The 18,651-nt window shown below is 40.7% G+C and overlaps 1 protein-coding gene across 1 annotated transcript in view; it reads right to left on the reverse strand.

Moving 5' to 3' along the window:
• Positions 1–627: 627 nt before the first annotated feature.
• The window catches only part of xxylt1 (xyloside xylosyltransferase 1), a 51,581-nt gene continuing 33,557 nt past the window's right edge, over positions 628–18,651 (reverse strand). Inside the window, exon 5 of the mRNA XM_036522015.1 lies at positions 628–2,349. Within this exon, the coding sequence (XP_036377908.1) occupies positions 1,953–2,349 (397 nt within the window). The 3' untranslated portion in view covers positions 628–1,952. The remainder of the gene's footprint in view (positions 2,350–18,651) is intronic.

The raw sequence follows: 18,651 nt of genomic DNA on the forward strand, positions 1-18,651 counted from the left end.
TGAATATGAGAATAGGTCCCCTTTCTGGAAATGTTTTACACAAATACTCCTGCTGGCATTTATTCATATTATTTTAACATCTCCCTCAACGCCCTGCAGTCAGAACTGGCATTGCTTTTTGCAGACACGTGGCATGCAGTGATATCTAAAGCAGAGTATTGTTACAAAAACAAAAAATACACGGATATATAACAGCATGCACTACTCATCAAAAACACAAATATGTACTGTAAAAAAACTGTGTATATGAACGTCCTTGTATAAAATATGTTTTGTTCAGAGGGACAGAGGTACAAACTGCAGAGAAAATTTCTTTCACCTTTTCCATGTGATTCTTTGATTGTCCAACCTAGATTTTATGGAGTGCTGTTTTAATTATAGAGTCACCGCCCTTGAAGTGATCCGGCTATTACAAGGATGGATTGCTGTTCCTCCTCTCTACCAATAAATACTGAAGTTCAGCCTCAGCAAATCCAACAGGATGCTCAGGGGTATACAGACACACCCCTCAAGAACATCCAGAACTTGCGATCTGGCTGCTTATGCAAAAAAGAACAATTCTGTACATAACCTCGCAAACGTAGCAAAAGGGGTCAATCGACTCAAAGTGGGGGGGGGGGGGGGGGGGGGCAACAAAAAGGGATGAGAACAAACAGTTTTGCCACCCTGTGAATTCTGTATAATTTCATATAGATCTAATGGTTACTTGTCAAATGCTTTGAAGTCTGAACTGTGTTTGCCAAAGCCTTTCCGGATTAATCTCTGTGTCAATCGCTGTGTAGGAGCAAGCCAACCACAACAGCCGACATGCTGCACTTTCCTTTGAAGCTTTGCCTTGTGCGTGCATAGCACTGAGTCCAATCCCACAGGAAGTTATCTTTCACCACTACTTGCCCATTGCAGCCCATTTGACACAGTTTAAATGGATTTCTTTTGCAAATACACAAACTTGCATGTCTATAATTTCAAAAGGATGCCTCTAATCAGATATTCACACTGATGTGTGCTGAATCTCATGTCAAACTCTACCCTTGATATGGATCATCTTCCATAGTGTGCACTGAATTGTATTCCCTTGTTGCCATGCACATTCAGAGAAAATCCATCACATATATTTCATTGTAGGAATTCAGTGCTGGTACAACAATGTTCATGAAAACAGGTCACCTAGTGGTTTTTTAAAGAACCTTCATCTAGTAAGTATTAAGAGGAATTTAAGGGTTACAAGGGTAATACATAACCATGACTGAGGCCTGACTGACCCCTATCATTCATCTAAGTATTAATGGCCAGTAAATACAGATGTTATGTTTGCAAAAGCACTCTCCTCACCTGCAAGCTGCATTAATGAGATAAAATAATCTGTGCTGGTGTGATTGTACCCCTGCCCTGGCACATCCCCTTGTCACAGTAAACAAACCAGAAAGTGACAAAGCCCAGTAATCGAATGCCATGCTGATGGCTTCTTATCTCCTGTAGATTTGTCTGAGAGAGGTTGATAAGGCAGTACAAAGTGGTGGCCTGCAAGCTGTATGAGAGACAAACCAACGAGGACAATCTCAAAGCATCTCTGTGGGAATTATGGATTCATTTGCATGGTCTGGGGTGTCATATAAAAAGTATGACCATTATCCTGTGTTTTTTAAGATCTCAGTCCAAGATTTCAGAGCCCCAGTGACGGGACACTTTTGACTAATCATGGGGTTTCCCAATGAACACCCACGAAGTATGGTGAGAATTTTCCCCAAACTTCAGTTAAAGCTTTTCATCAGAGGGCTAGGGTATGTGGAACAGTGAGGTATGTGAGGCTTGTGAACTGGAGAGTAAAGGTGAAGGTGGAGATCAAGATCATGTAACAGTGCAGCATGTTTACACTTTCGCATTGTCAAACTTAGGAGTGGTTGGTGGGATGGGGTGGGGGGAGGGGTGTTGGGTGGTGATGGTGAGTGTGTTCAGTCATCGGGGATGGGAGTGTTGCAGTTGCCGTGGTAGATGTGGACAGGTCCCTCACAGTGGTAGTACAGCTGGAAGATGTCCCCGTAGCCGTGGTCCCTCCACCAGGTGCACAGCTGCCGGTTCCAGCCGCAGGGTAGGACGCTGAAAAGCTCGGGGTGCTCCATGCCAATCATGGTGAAGAAGTCCTGGTCTCCCAGGTGACCTCGGAAATGGTACTGCTCAGCCAGGCTGGCCACCCGGCCCGGCTCCAGCAGCTGGTTGTAGAGGGCCGAGTGTCGCATGGCTTCCAGGTCCAGCAGCATCACCCCGCTGTTGAAGCCCGGCTGGCCATCAGGGGGTGGCTCGCCCACTTTGGACTTGGGGTTCTCCTTACGGTACTGCCAGAATGTGTGCCTGCGACACGGAGACAGCGGACACAAAATAGACAGGCGTGAGGATGATCCAAGCAAGACCAGGTCTTGCGACATCAAGGCTGCAGAGAAAATATTCCACAAGAGGGAAGAGAGAGGATGATTAAATCTCAGCTTAATCCTAACCATGTTTTTTGAAGCTTCTTTGCCACTGTCAGTTTGCTATGGACCTGATGTTCACTGCACATCATATAGGACCATGTGGATGGAAAAAGGTCATGTGTGATTAAGAAGCTACTTCCTGCTCCGCTGGTTGTTTTGAAGTATTTTCCATCTCATCTTTAAAGACAAAAATCGTGCCTTCTGTCATATTTCACATCCATCCTGGTTCTCCAGTACTAAAACATGTCTTTAAAGCATCTGTGTCACTTGCAGACCTGCACAGACCCAAAATGCTTGGGCAAACAGCTGGCACCAAGAATAGCTATAAATGAATATAAGTGAATATATCAGTGAATCTGAGCAGCTTTGTACTCCAGTAACACAGGTGTTTGAAGATGTGCTCTGGAATACCAATGGAGGAATGACATATCAAATTATTTTTTCTGTGGAATTCCCCATTCATGGAGCAAAGGGGAAAACCAACTAGCAGATATGGATTGATATGGGTTTGCATATAACAGGAAGCAGCCTGATCCAGGGCCAGAGGCCTCTGTCTACTCACCAATCTGTTCAGATTAGAGTATGTCAGCACATCTACATCCAAATCATCTACTCTCAATTACTCCTTCTCACAAACTTCAAATTTAAAATGGAATAAGTACAGAACAAAATCCAGCAGTTCCTGTCCTTCATTTGTCCTGATAATATGATGCATAACTGATGACAAGAAATACCAGAGTAGTAGTACCATTGTACTAAAGGTACTTCTCATCCTGGTAAATGCCAGCTCTCTGTCCCAAAGCTGCCAGGACATATGTGAACTGCCAATTTGTGAGGCTTCTAGGCTTAGTGTGTTTGTTCAGCTGTAGTGGTCCTCAGAGACAGCAGACTGCCTGCCTACATCATACACAAGCCCCTGACCCAGAACAGACTCCTAGTGGGCACTGATTCTTCCAACCCTCTGTGTAAGAATGAGGGTTATGCTAGCATATCTGAGTAACAGAGCTCAGATGAAGAGAAATGAATAAATAACTTTCTTTTGGACATTTTCACAAACATCACACACAGGCTAAACAGGCTTGGCCTAAGATCATGCTCGTTGACAAATTCCAAGGGGCACATTTTTTTTTAATGAAATCCGACACCCTGTAAAAACAACTTGGGAAGAGCCTGGGAAATCCGAGCCAAGATGCCTGGCATGTTGCATGGTTCTGCATATTTGAAAGCTGTGTTTAGGTTCTGGTGTGTTTGCTCTACAGAGGCCAGTGCAACAGCTTATTTTATGATGGGTCTGGGAAGCAGTGCAAACACAAGCGTGCTGAAATCCAGTCTACCCCTGTCCTCCAACCACAAAGGAATTCAACTGACCTTTTTTGCCTGGAAGACAGGCGCTCACAAGAAAGCCTGAACGCAGAAAACAGCGAAGGTGTCACAGAGGCTATTCCTGGCACTTTCAAGCACTTTTCCTCTGCCACAACGCGGCACAGAAACATCATCCTTGTGTTTGTAAAGTGATTTAGCGAGATCGTCCTCCCTTTGCACGCTCCAAGGGGAGCGATAAAACAGCAAACACAGTAACGAGCGCTCTCCTCTCAGCTGGGAACCCCTGGGTTCAGTCGCTCCACAAGTGCATTTTTTCATTGTATTCTTTTAGCCATTTGAATTGAATGTTGTTTCATAAATGGAAATACGTTGCATTTGTAGCAAATTTTTTGCCTAGGTAGTATAGCGGCACTTTATTGTCCCAGTGACATTGACATTTTTCTGTAAAACACAGACTCTCTTAGATTACTCCAACATCATGCTGGCTTTCAAGAAAATTGTGTCAGAACAACCCCACACATTCTTTTAAATTGTTACATAATGCTACAGCCAATTCTAAAGTAGAAGACAACAAACCTCTTTTGAAATTTTTGTCAGCCTGTTTGGAGTAATTTCTGAAAATGGGTCAAAGTGTCATCTCTGTGTCCAGTAGAATGCATTTTTCACATGCACCCTCACATCACATGCTTCTTAAAATGCACAATCTGTTCATCATTGTATTGTATCCACATGTGCTTCTTGTGCAGAGAAGGACAGCCTCATCTTTCATGCCCCCTTTGCACAGTGGTGTAATGGGTCCTGTGGAAACTCCAATTATGCAGATTTGTTCCCATACCAATCCTGCAGGTCCTGAAGTACCTTTAATGAGTCAGTACCATGTAGGAGCTGAACAATAGTACTGCTTAGGGAGTACCTTTGGCCAGGTGTGCTCATAGCTGTCCTTGTTGCCAAGCAACGGCACATTATGAGAAGAAACAAATGTGATGGGGGCCACAAACTGTCACAAGAACTGTCACATAATAGTAAGTGGAATGTAAATTGCATTCAGCTTGTTACCTTCTTTGGAAATGCTTTCTTTCCCCCTCTTTATTGTTCTTTTCAACTTTCCCCATGTTTCACTTTACAAAATAATGAATCAATAATATGGAAATTATAATTTGTTTAATAATATAATATATATATATATTATAATTTGCCCTGCACCCCCCAACGATGTGGACATGACTGTCAGGCAGGTGGTGTTCTCCAAAACAGATCTGCAACATGAAGTATTGCATTTTATCTGCTGAGCAATAGCTAACATCCAAGACCTTCCATATCGGAAATTTACTCAGGAGAACTCCATCATACAGGACAGAAGTAACTTGGCAAGTATAGACCATGTATGACAAATTAATACAGAAATATACCACTTAAGTATGCTGCACTGAGATCTGACAACATTTTCCAGGTACAGAGGTCAAGGACTATACTTCTTTCTAATTATTAGGACTGCACGTGGGTTCCAATTATAGCAGGCTCGGCTCAGAGGCAAGACTTTAAACAGGATTTATGAAATGCAGTTCTCTGAGCCTCTTCTGCTGATAAACTCCAGCTTTAGTGGTTCAGTGTGTCTGGAGATTTTACATATTTCTCCTGTAGTGTTCAGCCAAGCCTTACAAGACTGACAGATTTCTTCAGCTGCTGTTAATTATTACCCATCTGTAAATTGCAGTAACTATTAACATCATTTAACAGTATGGTTTTTGAGTTGCATGAATGAACTGTGACACTATCCTTCGCACTACTTCCTCAATCCATCTCACTTTTGCAGAGCATATGCACATTAAATTAGCCACAGAAGGACCAAATTTGTATGCCCTTCAACACTGTGGGAAAAGTATTTTGACAGCTCTTTCAACTGATTTAGACTAGCAGTGACCAACATTCCTGTTCATTCTACAGCAGAAAACAGTGCAGTGTGCAAATGTCACAGCAGTGACAGCTGACCTAATATACAGTGAGTAAGTGGGATCTGGTAAACAGTGCTCCCCGTTGGCAAGGAGACCATGACTAAAGGGACGAAGCTAGTCACTGTCAGTATATAGGCACAAACACCACACGTTACACTGTGCAAGCAATTTGTTTTTTTTTAACTTACACTCTATTTTAGAAAATTTCACATGTTTAACCCACCACCGCTGCTATCATGTGACTTACTTCCCACTACACAATCGAACAGGTTTGTGTCTCCATCAACACTCTTGGATTTGCCCTGAAATTGCTTGCATTTATGCACTTGTATGGATGCATTATACTACAATAACAGCCATTATAAACAATCAATTCTCCAGTCAGTGAGTACATACTTGCACTGTTTAAGTGGATCATTTGCATGGAGACGAAGATTAGGTATGTTTTTTAACCCCTAGCAAAACTGGAAAAATCACACACAAAGGCTGTCATTTATCACTATTTAAGCAGCCAGATATGAGGTGGCAATTCTCCTTTCCAGAAATTGACCAATAAACTGTAGATTACGTACAAAAAACATTTCAGTCATTTTCAACAAATAATGCGCAGGAGGCACTGCATTTTTTAATATGACGGGACATCTGTTTACAATTTAGTATGTAGCAGTACATTACATTCTTTTCTTGTTCTTAGTTCACCAACAACAATCATATATGTCAACATTGTTTTTGTTCAGACTACCAAAGGAGTCCAAAGGAATCCCAAAGAAACCTGTAAGTCCCATAAGTTGTGCAACGTAACCCATAAGTTGTGCAACAATGTAAAACTCTTACATGTGCATTAGGGGTAGGCAACCCCCAAGGGCTAGGGAGGTTCTCCAGATGTAGACTTCACTGAAGCCTATGGGTAAGCACAGACGACTAGTCTAAATCCATGCAAGGGACTTATTTAAAGATAATGCACCTCTGTTAACAAAACAAAAAAAAAAAACATTGGCCTTGGACCTGCCTTCACTAATACACTGCATGATGGGAGTCCAGGAGAGCAAACTTATGATTATTAAATCAACCAAAATAGGCCCATTGCCAGGGAACCTTACAATTAAATTAGTGTGACTCGAGTAATGAATTCACTTCATTTAATGAACTAATGCTTCAAATGCAATTGATGATCTTGGCTCTTGCTTCCTGACCTGGGTGGTACAGCCCAAAGCTGATCCAGGGTCACGCAAGGTCAGGTGTTAGGCAGCTGTGACTATGCCATCATCTCCAGGGTGCCTGTAATAGGGAATACGTATGAATCGCAGCCCCCCAGCACTGCTTATCCAAGAGATAAGCCTGTCTCAGTGCATCCTGTCCAGCCCTGCCATTCTAATCATGCTGTGTACAGGGCTGTTTTGTTTCCTCAGATTTGCATACTGTGTTTATCGGACTGACTGCTCCTGCTCCTCTGAGACTTGCCGTGGTCTCCACTGTTCCTCCCCACATATCCATGAGAAAAGCAGAGTTCCGCAGTGTAGGCTGTTGTTTCAGAGATCCCTGACCTGACTGACGACAACCGGTGGGGCATGAGATCTGTTTTTCTGCAGTTTCCACTGAGTGCAGCACGAGCTCGGCACACTAATTAAGTTCATCACCAGCAGCAATTCAGATGAGAAAAATCTACAATGTTTGGCAGATTTTATAAGCCATTTCAGAGCATGTTGAGATTAAGAAGTTACAAAGGGAAGATTAAATCAAAGCCTTAGGAAAAAAGATGTGCAAAGATTAGATTTGTCTCCCACCTATAGCACTCTCATTGAAGTGACAACACAGGAAAGGAAAGGGAAACCATCTGCTAGCTGTGTGCTCATGGGTCTACACAGGTTCTGTCAGTGTGTGTTACAACATCTCCAGATTCATGTAACTTTAATGTTTTTTTTTATTTGCCGAAGGATAAATTTATCAGAAGAATGCACGTAAGATTACACAAAGTTTCAGTTTACTGAAATTTAAGTAACTTGTTAGTATAACAGTTTTGCATTTGTTGAGTAGCCTCAATATGCTGTTTTCAATTTTGCATTTTTGACAGTTATATTTGATTAATGATAGTTATATCTGATAAACTACCTTCACTGTACAATCCAAAGTGTGACAATCTGAGACTATCCTGTTCCAGATTGAATTAATAGGGAGTCAAAAGTAAAAATAGCCAAAGCACCTGACGTCCTGACAGTGTAGACACGGTGTAAAACATTGTAATCTTGATAACATAGGTAATTATAATTAACATATGAATGTGCAAAAACAAGCTTGTAAGAACTCAGCATAGCATGACCAGGCATTGACAGATATCTGCTGAGACTAGCAACCAGATTGAATAGGTGCTATATGCTATACACCTGATTGGATGCACTGAAAATTGTATATTAGTCTGGTCTGTGCCAGAAAACTGGATGCAGGGCAGTGACGGCAGTACAGAAGGACTACCTTCCAATTTAGCACTCCAGCACACGACTAAAAAAACAAGCTTGTCAGTACAAGTTGGATTCTTACTGAGGTCCTTCATATTTTGTATTTTATAACTGTAAACTTGAGATCTTTGCCTCAAAGCAACACATAAGATATTACACATAAGAGGTACATTTTCATCTGCCAAAACAGCCATTGAGCCAATGTGCTGGGTACAGTAATTAAAAATGGTGTGGCACACATTTACCCACAAACAATAATGTTTAAACTGATGGTGGTCTTTTCCCTGCAATTGTGCAAATAAAACAAATAGAGGTCTACTGCTTACTGTGCCAGGGAGAGGGCATACCCCTCATATAGGGATTTAGAAAGATTTAGCAGTGCAGTCCACACCCTGACAGCCAAGATATTATCTGTGCCTTCTTCTAAGAGCCAAATGGCAGATTCCGGGAACACTCCAGTGATTACGCACATAATTTCACGGAGCAAAACTCTTCCTGGCCCATGCAGTGACAAAAACAGTCTTTAAAAGAACACTCCATAATAACACTGTTCAAATCACAACCAATGAAGCTGCAAGGCTGCCTGATGTTTGTATAAGTACAAAAAAAAATCCCTCAAACTGTTGAGTATTCCAGCTGTAGAAATGTAAGCATCCAGCTATCTGAAAAATGGGCCGTGTATTAAAAACAGCTGATGCAATACACATAAAAGTATATCAACATACACTATATGGCCAAAGGTATGTGGTCACCCCTCCTAATTATTGAGTTCAGGTGTTTCAGCCACATCGATTGTTAAAGGGTGCATAAAATCAAGCACATAACCATGCAATCTCCATACACAAACCTTGGAAGTAGAATGGGTCATACTGGAGAGCTCAGTGACTTTAAACATGGCACTGTCATTGGATGCCATCTTTGCCACAAGTCAGTTTGCGAAATTTCTGCCCTGCTAGATCTGCCCTGGTCAACTGTGAGTGCTATTATTGTCAAGTGGAAGCGTCTAGGAGCAACAACAGCTCAGACATGAAGCGGTCGACCACGCAAACTTACAGAGCAGGGCTGCCGAGTGCTGAAGCGCGTAGCACGTAAAAACCGCCTATCCTCTGTTGAATCGCTCACTACAGAGTTCCAAACTGTCTCTGGCTGCAACATCAGCACAAGAACTGTACGTCGGGAGCTTCATGAAATGGGTTTCCATGGCCAAGCAGCTGCACACAACTCCAACATCACTATGCGCAATGCCAAGTGACGGCTGGAGTGGTGCAAAGCATGCCGACACTGGACTCTGGAGCCGTGGAAACGCGTTCTCTGGAGTGATGAATCACGCTTCACTATCTGGCAGTCTGACGGACGAATCTGGGTTTTGCGGATGCCAGGAGAGCGCCTACCGGAATATACAGTGCCTACTGTAAAGTTTGATGGAGGAGGGATAACGGTCTGGGGCTGTTTTTCAGGGTTTGGGCTATGTCCCTTAGTTCCAGTGAAGGTAACATTAATGCTACAGCATACAAAGACATTTTAGACAATTGTGTGCTTCCAACTTTGTGGCAACAGTTAGGGAAGGCCCTTTTCTGTTCCAGCATGACTGTGCACAAAGCAACATCCATAAAGACATGGTTTGACGAGTGGTCTGCACAGAGCCCTGACCTCAACCCCACTGAACACCTTTGGGATGAATTACAATGCCGATTGTGAGCCAGGCCTTCGTGTCCAACATCAGTGCCTGACCTCACAAATGCTCTTTTGGCTGAATGGGCACAAATTCCCACAGAAGCACTCAAAAATCTGGTGGAAAGCCTTCCCAGAAGAGAGGAGGCTGTTATAGCTGCAAATGTCAGTGAATAGCCACATATCGCTTGATGTACCTACAAGTGTTTAATAAATGGAAGAAATTCAAATGGAGATGAGGATGGCTGACTCATACTTTGTCTGTTTAATAGTTTATTAAATATTTAAGCCATTAAATATTTAAGCTAAATACCTGTGAAGTTCCACAGAATGTGTGTAGGTACATTCAGATGTACATTCAAATGAAATATTCAGATATTAGAATCAACCCGTGGAGGCAACACAACTAGTGAATAAATGTGGAAGCGCAAAGGTGAACTAATTTCCATCATAAAAACCCTACAGGTCGGCAGAAGAATAAAATGGCCTCATTCGTGTCTATTAAGGTGAATCTCCAAGTTTGAACCCACTGAATACCATACAGAAGGCCAAGTGCTTTTCAGCTTAGTGGACTTGCTTGCTCAAAATGGACCATGGACATTTTACAGACAAATAATGCTACTAACGGATACTGAGGCTTTCAAACTCAAAGGCCCTCAATTTGAAAGTAATTCAAAGAAGTTAAGTAACATCGGCAAAGGTTCAGTAATTTCTATTTGAAAAACAGAACACACCAGAGTTTTTTAATTTAAAAAACTTTAAACATCTATTGCACTAAAGAAGACAGAGGAATAAAAATTACTGGTGAAGTAACTGCAACGTGTACTGTCTAAAATTGTGAAGCAGTTTTATATAAGCTTGTTGCAGCCTTTTTCCATTGTATATGTCTGCTGACATCCTCATATATGAGTTGCTCTCATAACCCCTGCCTGGCTCTTATCTTCCCTCAACATCATGATCTCGGGTTTCAACAAAAACAATTCTCTCACAACAGTGTTATGTCACTGGGAAACCACATCACTGTATTACAATTCAGATGACAACCAAAAAGAAATGGAGATATTTTAGGAACTGCACCTGACAGTAATTCTTGTCTTCATTTGTACCAAATAGTAGATAAGCAAAATCAAATGAAAGGGAGTGCTTCCTACCCTCAGCTAGTTCTTGGCATTATGCTATGTACTGTGGCTTAACACCCTCCTTATTAAATCTAGCTCCATCAACTGTGCATTTTCAGCAGCTACAGTGTTAGCTGTGAAGAGATGTTGTACACATCTGCAAGTAATCAATGAGTTTCTGCCATATTTCTCAGTCCACAATTATGAAATAAACATGGTAGTTCACCAAACTGCATAGTCACATTATGTGCTTAATCAGCATGGCAACTGTTAAGAACTATACAAGCAGGAAAAGATCAGTAATAGGCAGACATCCCTTACTGGCAGAATACAAATAAGGTTAAAGGTAATATTAAAGGTAATATAAAAGGTAAGGTTTATTTGAGGTAAATGATCACACATTGAAAAAAAAATCAGTGTATTGATTTTATCGACTAATTCAGTCCATGCAATCATCTGCAACAAATCTTTAATGAGTCAAGTGCATCAATCCCCAATTTAACCATGAAAGGATTCTCTAAAATTCACATCCTTCATATGGAAAAAACATCTCCACCACAATAACCAAACCATAAAAATCTACTTCAAACACTAATTGATTGTGGTATTCCAGAAAACTCGCTTGGGTAAGATGCAGTTTGAGTTTCTTTCCTGAAATTTTGAAAAGTGGGCAAGTCCAGGTCTCAGGTATTCACCAATTAGCATGAAAGTGGAGTTATTTGATGTTTGAGTTCATGTCTGCAGGACATTCAGTCTTTCTGCTATGGCTTATAAAGGTCAAAAAACTCTCTTTTGAGGTCACAACTTCTGAAGAACCTTTATCACACAATTTAATGCAAATATAAAAACAGGCCAAGACAATTATATATTGGACCAATGTTTGCACAATACCTCCTTGGCTTGATAGATATGAAATATGTTAAACAGAATGACGTAAGACTGTCTTAGATAGACACAAGAAACAATGTACCCTCAGGTCAAAGTGAAGGAGGGTAGGTTCACCCAAACTTGAAGGTCTTCATAAGCTGCACTTATTGTAGAAGTTTCACATTTGCAGTTTCTTTACAAGTTATCATGTGGACCAGAATTGCCTATTTTCACCTTATCTTTAAAATCAGAAAAGTGAACCCATCTGGCTCATTCAATGACATGCCTTTATAGTATAACTGCAACTGAATTTGTAGCAGTTATACTACACATAAATTATAACAATATCCCCTTGCCTGAAGCAGCCAAGAGGGTAAATACTGTAACTCCTGGTTAGACCCATTGAGAGAAGTGCTCTGAAATACTGGACTCCTTGTGATCAAACCATTTAGCCTTTTTAGGATTCTGAGAAAGACGTTTTGACACCAACAAGAAACAAGTCACGTACAGTGCTACCAACAAAGTGGCACCTGAGGCGCAAGCTTAGAAAAGCCATTAGTATCTCAGAAAAGACCTGCGAAGAAAAAACCATTACCAAAAAAGTGTGAAAGTACATAAATATTGTAATAAGAAACCTAGAGGCAAACACCTTTTAATTCAATTTATTTGCTCCATTTTCTCAGGTGCTTCTGAGTAAGCCACAGCTGTTGATGCTACTTAAACCCGTTACATAGTCTAAGTGTCTGAACATGTACATTTTTCAAAATTAATGCACTTCGCTAGCCAAAGACATTCAAATTCACACTTGGTTCTCTGTGTTGTGCTGCTGTGATGCTGACTCCCCTTACATTTACTAACGTCTGCCCTCTCAATAATAGCACCCCAGACCTGGTTTACCATCAGCAAACAATGGAAACAGATGACAGTTTAGACTGCACAAACGAAAAAAAAAATCTACATTTCCACCCATTGTTATAGATTAAATATATCAGGCTGGATCTATTCACACAAACCTGAGCAGACAAAAAATCTAAATCAAAAGAAAAATAACTCCCTCTAATCATGCTGTGCCAAACTAAACATTTTCCTCCTTACTAGTTAAATACAGACACTGCATGACCTATCCCTCATACTTACAACTGACGTAACATTATTAGCTGTCCAAAAAAAAAACAATGTACCAATGAGGCATGTGCATAAATCATATTGCAAGTGACTTTATAACTCACTTTTTGTCAATGTACATCTTTTAAAACATTTAACGTCGCATGGCTGCACATTCTGAACTCTTCAGCATGTCACTGCTTGAGCAAACACTGGTGAAGCTCCGAGGATGAGTCGGATCTGCCTTTATTTTGCGCCGCTGTTCTAGCATTCCCGATGCACTGGCGTGTAAACATGTTTAATGTGATGGAGCTGAACAATAAGAGCGCATTGATCGTGGCTTTAGTTGTGATGGCGTTTGGTTACTTCCTCTCACACTCTTCACTGAAATAAAGAAGGAGCTGCCTCTTTAAAATGCTTGCCAGTGCTGGCTGCTCTGCTAGGGTGGCAGCGGGGGTGGACTGAGTGTGGGAGTATTTTTGTCAGGTAGCTTCCCCCGCGTGTACTGTGCAGCACATAAGCTCTCTGGCTCCAGGTCTGGGGACTTGCATAACATCAGCATTAAAATGGGCTGCTGATCAAAAAAATGTGGCTCCAGCAAGTAAAGTGAGATTGAACATATTTTCCAATGATCAATTTTTTTTTTTTTTTTTTTTTTTTAATTGGGGGGACGTTTAACCTCGCAGTCTTTTGCATTAGGATCATATCACCTCACATCGAGGGGAAGAATGAGAGCCAAGGGCCCTTGTGCTGCTTGGCTTACAGTTAGCATATCTCCCTTTGTCTCACCTACTGCGACAAAAAACCACAAGCATTCAGGCAGACAGCTAAACCTGTTATTATACAGTAGCAGGTCCTGCTACTGAGATCAGACTGAGAACACCAAAGAGTGCTGCCTGGCTCTTGTGGGCCATTAAAGTCATCAGGGTGGGGTCAGATGTACTGCAACGACCAAACTGATAGTATAATACTGACTCTTCAGATGCAAGAGTGTGCCACAGCTCATTAGTAATGTTGGAGAGGCATTCATGTCACTTAGAATGGCTCTCAAGGCAAGTTATTGAGGATCCATACAGTCTCCATGGTAGAGCCCCTAAAATGACTTTAGAAATCCGTTGAACATTCAGGCACTTATACAAACAGGGATGTTGCTGCTATAGATGGTAAAGATCTTTGTAATAGCAGGTGGGCTTCAGTATTATACTGAGTGGAACTGAACAACACAAGTGTAAATCAACGCTTTGTCAATTTAGAATGCAATTTCAGGTAGATACAGTAGTAAGGAAATGTGTTAATAATTGTTAATAAAAATCTGATAGATGTACACAGGCAAAGCCCACTGACCAAGGGCCATTTGTGGCCTTTTGGCAAAGCCAGAATGTAGACTATTTCTGACTGGGATCTGTCAGCATGAGATGAAAGCCTCTTGTTCCTCCCAAAAAAGCAGCTACACCCCTCAACAATTCCTCTTTCATTAAGGCACATTAGTGTACTGCATTATCAACACTTTCACTATTAAGGAAATCACCACACTGGCTAATTTAGCAGCCATCGGTATTCACTACACAGCACATACATAAGCACTACGCAGACCATTTGCTTAATCCACTTCTCTGGAAGCCAGTGCCTCCAAGGTTGAAGGGAACAGTTTACCATTGTAACCACTTGAGCAGCCTGACTCCTAACAGGCTGCTCAAAGTATTTGGGTCAAACAAAATGTAATTGAGAATTACTATACAACAAAGTGGTGTTTCCTAAATAAATGCCTTAGTTTTCCTCAGGGCTCTGAACCAGTTTGAGGAACGAAAATGAAAACCGAAAATGAATATTATTTTATAAGGAACAGGAATGGAAACGAAAACGCTATTATATTTATTTCTCCAGAACAGAAATGTTATTTTGAAATCTCTATTACGGGTTGATAACATTATTTTTTCGTTCCTTGTAATATAGGCCTATATAACATTTGTTTCAGTTAAACATTTTTGTATTTTAGAACACACTTCATTCAATGCACGCTCTTGGTCTCTCCAAACAGGAAATGCATGCCTCCTCAGAAGCATGTCTCACTGTGACTTTTCCCTCCATGTCTGTAGCGCACTTCAACAAGCCATCACTGACAAACAAAGGTAAACTCAGCTGAATTATAAGTTTTCCAAGTGGCAGACCACAGTTAATGAGATAGACTACAGATGAGTACTGTTAGCCAGCTAAACTTAATCACCTCCATCAGCTACCATTATTAAGCTAGCGAACGAACCATAACGAATATAGCTTAACTACATTAGCTAGCTAGTCAGCTCCTACACAGTAGTAGGCTATTTGATGAGTAAAATCAGCTAACCTTGCGTAGCTAGCTTGGACAATTTACAGATAACTAGCTGACTTTGTGACAGCATGCGGTTTACAAACAAACCCATTGCTTTTTTAGAATTTAGTATTCATTTCGTTTGTGATTAGTAAGAAAAACTGGATCCAAATATAAGCATTACATGATTTTACTGGAAATTGAAGTTTTAATACATCCGACACTTCTGTCTTATTCATTTTAATGTATTGTGTTCTTTCATATGCTCAAACATCGGTTTTAAGCTTGATCTGGTTATTTTATCTAAACCATAAGGATTAACCATTGCATTTTTCTAATTTACCATAATGTTCAGCTATTCTGAACTAAGCATCACAGTATCCCAAATTACTCTGTGCTCTAATCACTGTTAAATATAACAGTACTAACCGATTGATGTGAACTAAGCAGAGGTTTAACTAGCAAATGACTAGCAAATAGGTTAGCCTAAGCAATTAAATTAAGGCTAATTTAATTGAATATTAAATATCCATCTTGGATCAGCGTCCGAATATGTACAGTGGTCATACATATACAGTATTAAAAACATATCGTCATTAATAATTTATAATCATGAATACTTGCAGGCATTGCCACGAAGGAACTTTTAGAGTAGTTTGTAGCAGAGGATTTATCAACCAGCTGAGTGAACTGTCAATTCCCATTAAATGTCACTGAGTGTGAAAACAACATTGGACTAGACAACATATGCCAAATCATACTGTAGATTTCCATAATCATAACATCAATAACAGTAATAGTAGTATCAACATAGAACATTTTATGAGTCCATGAGTATGCCCTCAATAGGTCACTTAAATTATCATAAGAGTGCACTGCATACATTTATGTAAAAATAACATTATTAACCTGTTTTTATTTGGTTCGAACCAGTTCAGAAACGTTATGTTTGGGGAAGAACACAATAGCGGGAACGTTAAAATACTGTTTCCATTCTGAACAAAACATTTTGAAAAAAATTTGGGCTCGAAGCCCTGGTTTTCCGACATATTATCATCAGGAAATATGTAGGAGAAACATGCTGATGATGAAACGTATCTGTCCACAACTACCCATCACGCACCCCTTTGAAGGAATCTGCTTTAAATACTATGTCCTTTGTGTGAAGAATGTTAGCTTCCATGACATAAGTGGCCCAAAGCTTTAACCAGAGGGTACACAGGGTATTTCTCCTTTACAAACAACACTCAGAAAACATAGTTCTCATGAATCAAGAGCGTGTGTTTGAGAGGCCTGGAGCCAGGTCACCCTGGACTGCAGCACGCCATTGTAAATTACAGCACGCCTCATGGAAGTGTGGTACTTAGCCACAGGCCATGCTGGATTAGCAGGGCTTCCCCCACACACGGTGGAAGTGAGTGGAAGTGCAAACATGCCTGTGTTTGGAGAAAAAGGATCCCTCCTAGAGTTATCAGGAAGATGGGCTATTTTGGTTATCATGCCCATCTCAATAAAGCACTGGCAGGACTGCAGTCCTATGAGGAAAAAACAATGTACTGCAGGGAAGAGAGAATCACAACAATCGCCTCCTCATGATGGCTGCAAGATGAAAAGAGTGTATAAGGTCATGCAGAAAAGAAGGCCTAGCTGTGAAGCAAACAGCACAGCCTGAAGAGATGTTGCAGGAGCCTGGCTGAAACTACAAGGCGATGAAAATCCGAACGCATAATTTTCACAGCAGACATCAGCCTGCCAGCTGCACCTCCTAATGAGGAGCCAGAAAAAAACATTGATTGGAATTTACTGGGTGAGTCAGCGAGACAGGATATGCGGTCGTCGATCATCACGTCCTGTCCACAGGGTACAGTGCAGGTATGACAGCTGAGGAGATGACGAAATGAATGCCCTGCCTTGATAGAATTTGAGAGCCCAGACTGGAATGACTACTGCTAACAGTAAGGTATCCCAGTGGGGGGAAAATACTCCTACACTAGCTGTCAGTCAACAGTAGTGGGTCTAAAATTGAATGCTGTTTCAGGTTATGGAGGAAAAATGAGCTCCACATATAATCTTGATAAAACAATTCAGCACATGACAACTTTTTATACTAAGCTGTAAAACACACTGAAGGGCATTAAAAGCGATGAGCAATTTTGACAATACCGCCCCAGAGGCACAGAAATTATCTATAATACTGGTTTTATCCATTTGACTTCCAATCAATTTAACACTCACCACAGTTGTCTCTAGGTATAAAGGAGGTGACGACTGTGATATTTAGGCTAGGAATTTCAATGGTCAGCGTCACTAGACATTTTGCCATGCACCAATGTACAGTATCATGGCTGCTTTTTTGTGAATTCAGATGGGCTCCATTTCTCACCAACAATGGCAAGGACATCCAAGTGTTACTATTCAAAAACATTTCAGTAAATATCATTAACATAGTAATTCTGAAGTTTATAAATGTCAATAATTACAGTAATATATTTCAGAGGAAAACAAGCAATTGATAAAATATTCTAAAAGAATGGGTTAAATTACTTCAAATTACTTCAATGAATTAACTTCAAATTCAAGTGATCATTTTCAGAAGCTCTTGTGTGGTTTTAATTTTAATCTATTAGTTGAACTATTAATTGAACTTTCTAAAGGTAGCTGATTCAATTTGATATGATTTCACTGGAACAGAGGGCTAAGGAATGAAAAAGGTTATCATCTGATCTCTGTGTAAATGAGATGCAAGAGTTTCACATTCACATCAGCAGGAAGTTCTTAAGTTCTATTAAAACGCCCCTATTTCTAGGCTGCTGAGTCCAGGCCTTTGACATTAGTGAAACTGACAGATAACTAACTTTTCTCTTTGTTCTTTTAGTCATCCTAAAATGAGAAACAGCACATCTGAAAGACCACCATCTGTTATAAAACTGAAGCTGTATCCCAATCTGCATTCTAAGATGAAACTCATACATGCATACAGAAACATTTTGAACACAAACCTGTGGGTTAAAAAAATCTGCAGAAAAACAACAACTAAACTGTTTCTTACTACCAGATCTCACCCTGATAAAGAATCTAATATTTACCTAAAACACAGTTGTCTCTATGATGTTGTCATACTGGTAACCTTGGCTTTGCATGAAAAACTGAAAACTGAACTGCTGGTGAATCTACTCTTGCACATGAAAAGAATAGTGTTTTTACTAGGTGTCTTTCTGATCCAAATGACAACTGTCATCCTGTGCCCATACCATGCCCACTACTGATAAAGCTTGGAGCTGCACGCTACAGAGTGGCTCTACAGCCCATGTGTGTTTCTGGAGCAGGTCCTGTGTCAGTGGTGATCAGTCAGCTAGAATAGGGCCTTATCGGTGTGTATATCTGCCT

Source organism: Megalops cyprinoides, chromosome 2 (genome assembly GCF_013368585.1).
Source record: "Megalops cyprinoides isolate fMegCyp1 chromosome 2, fMegCyp1.pri, whole genome shotgun sequence".
Classification (NCBI taxonomy): domain Eukaryota; kingdom Metazoa; phylum Chordata; class Actinopteri; order Elopiformes; family Megalopidae; genus Megalops; species Megalops cyprinoides.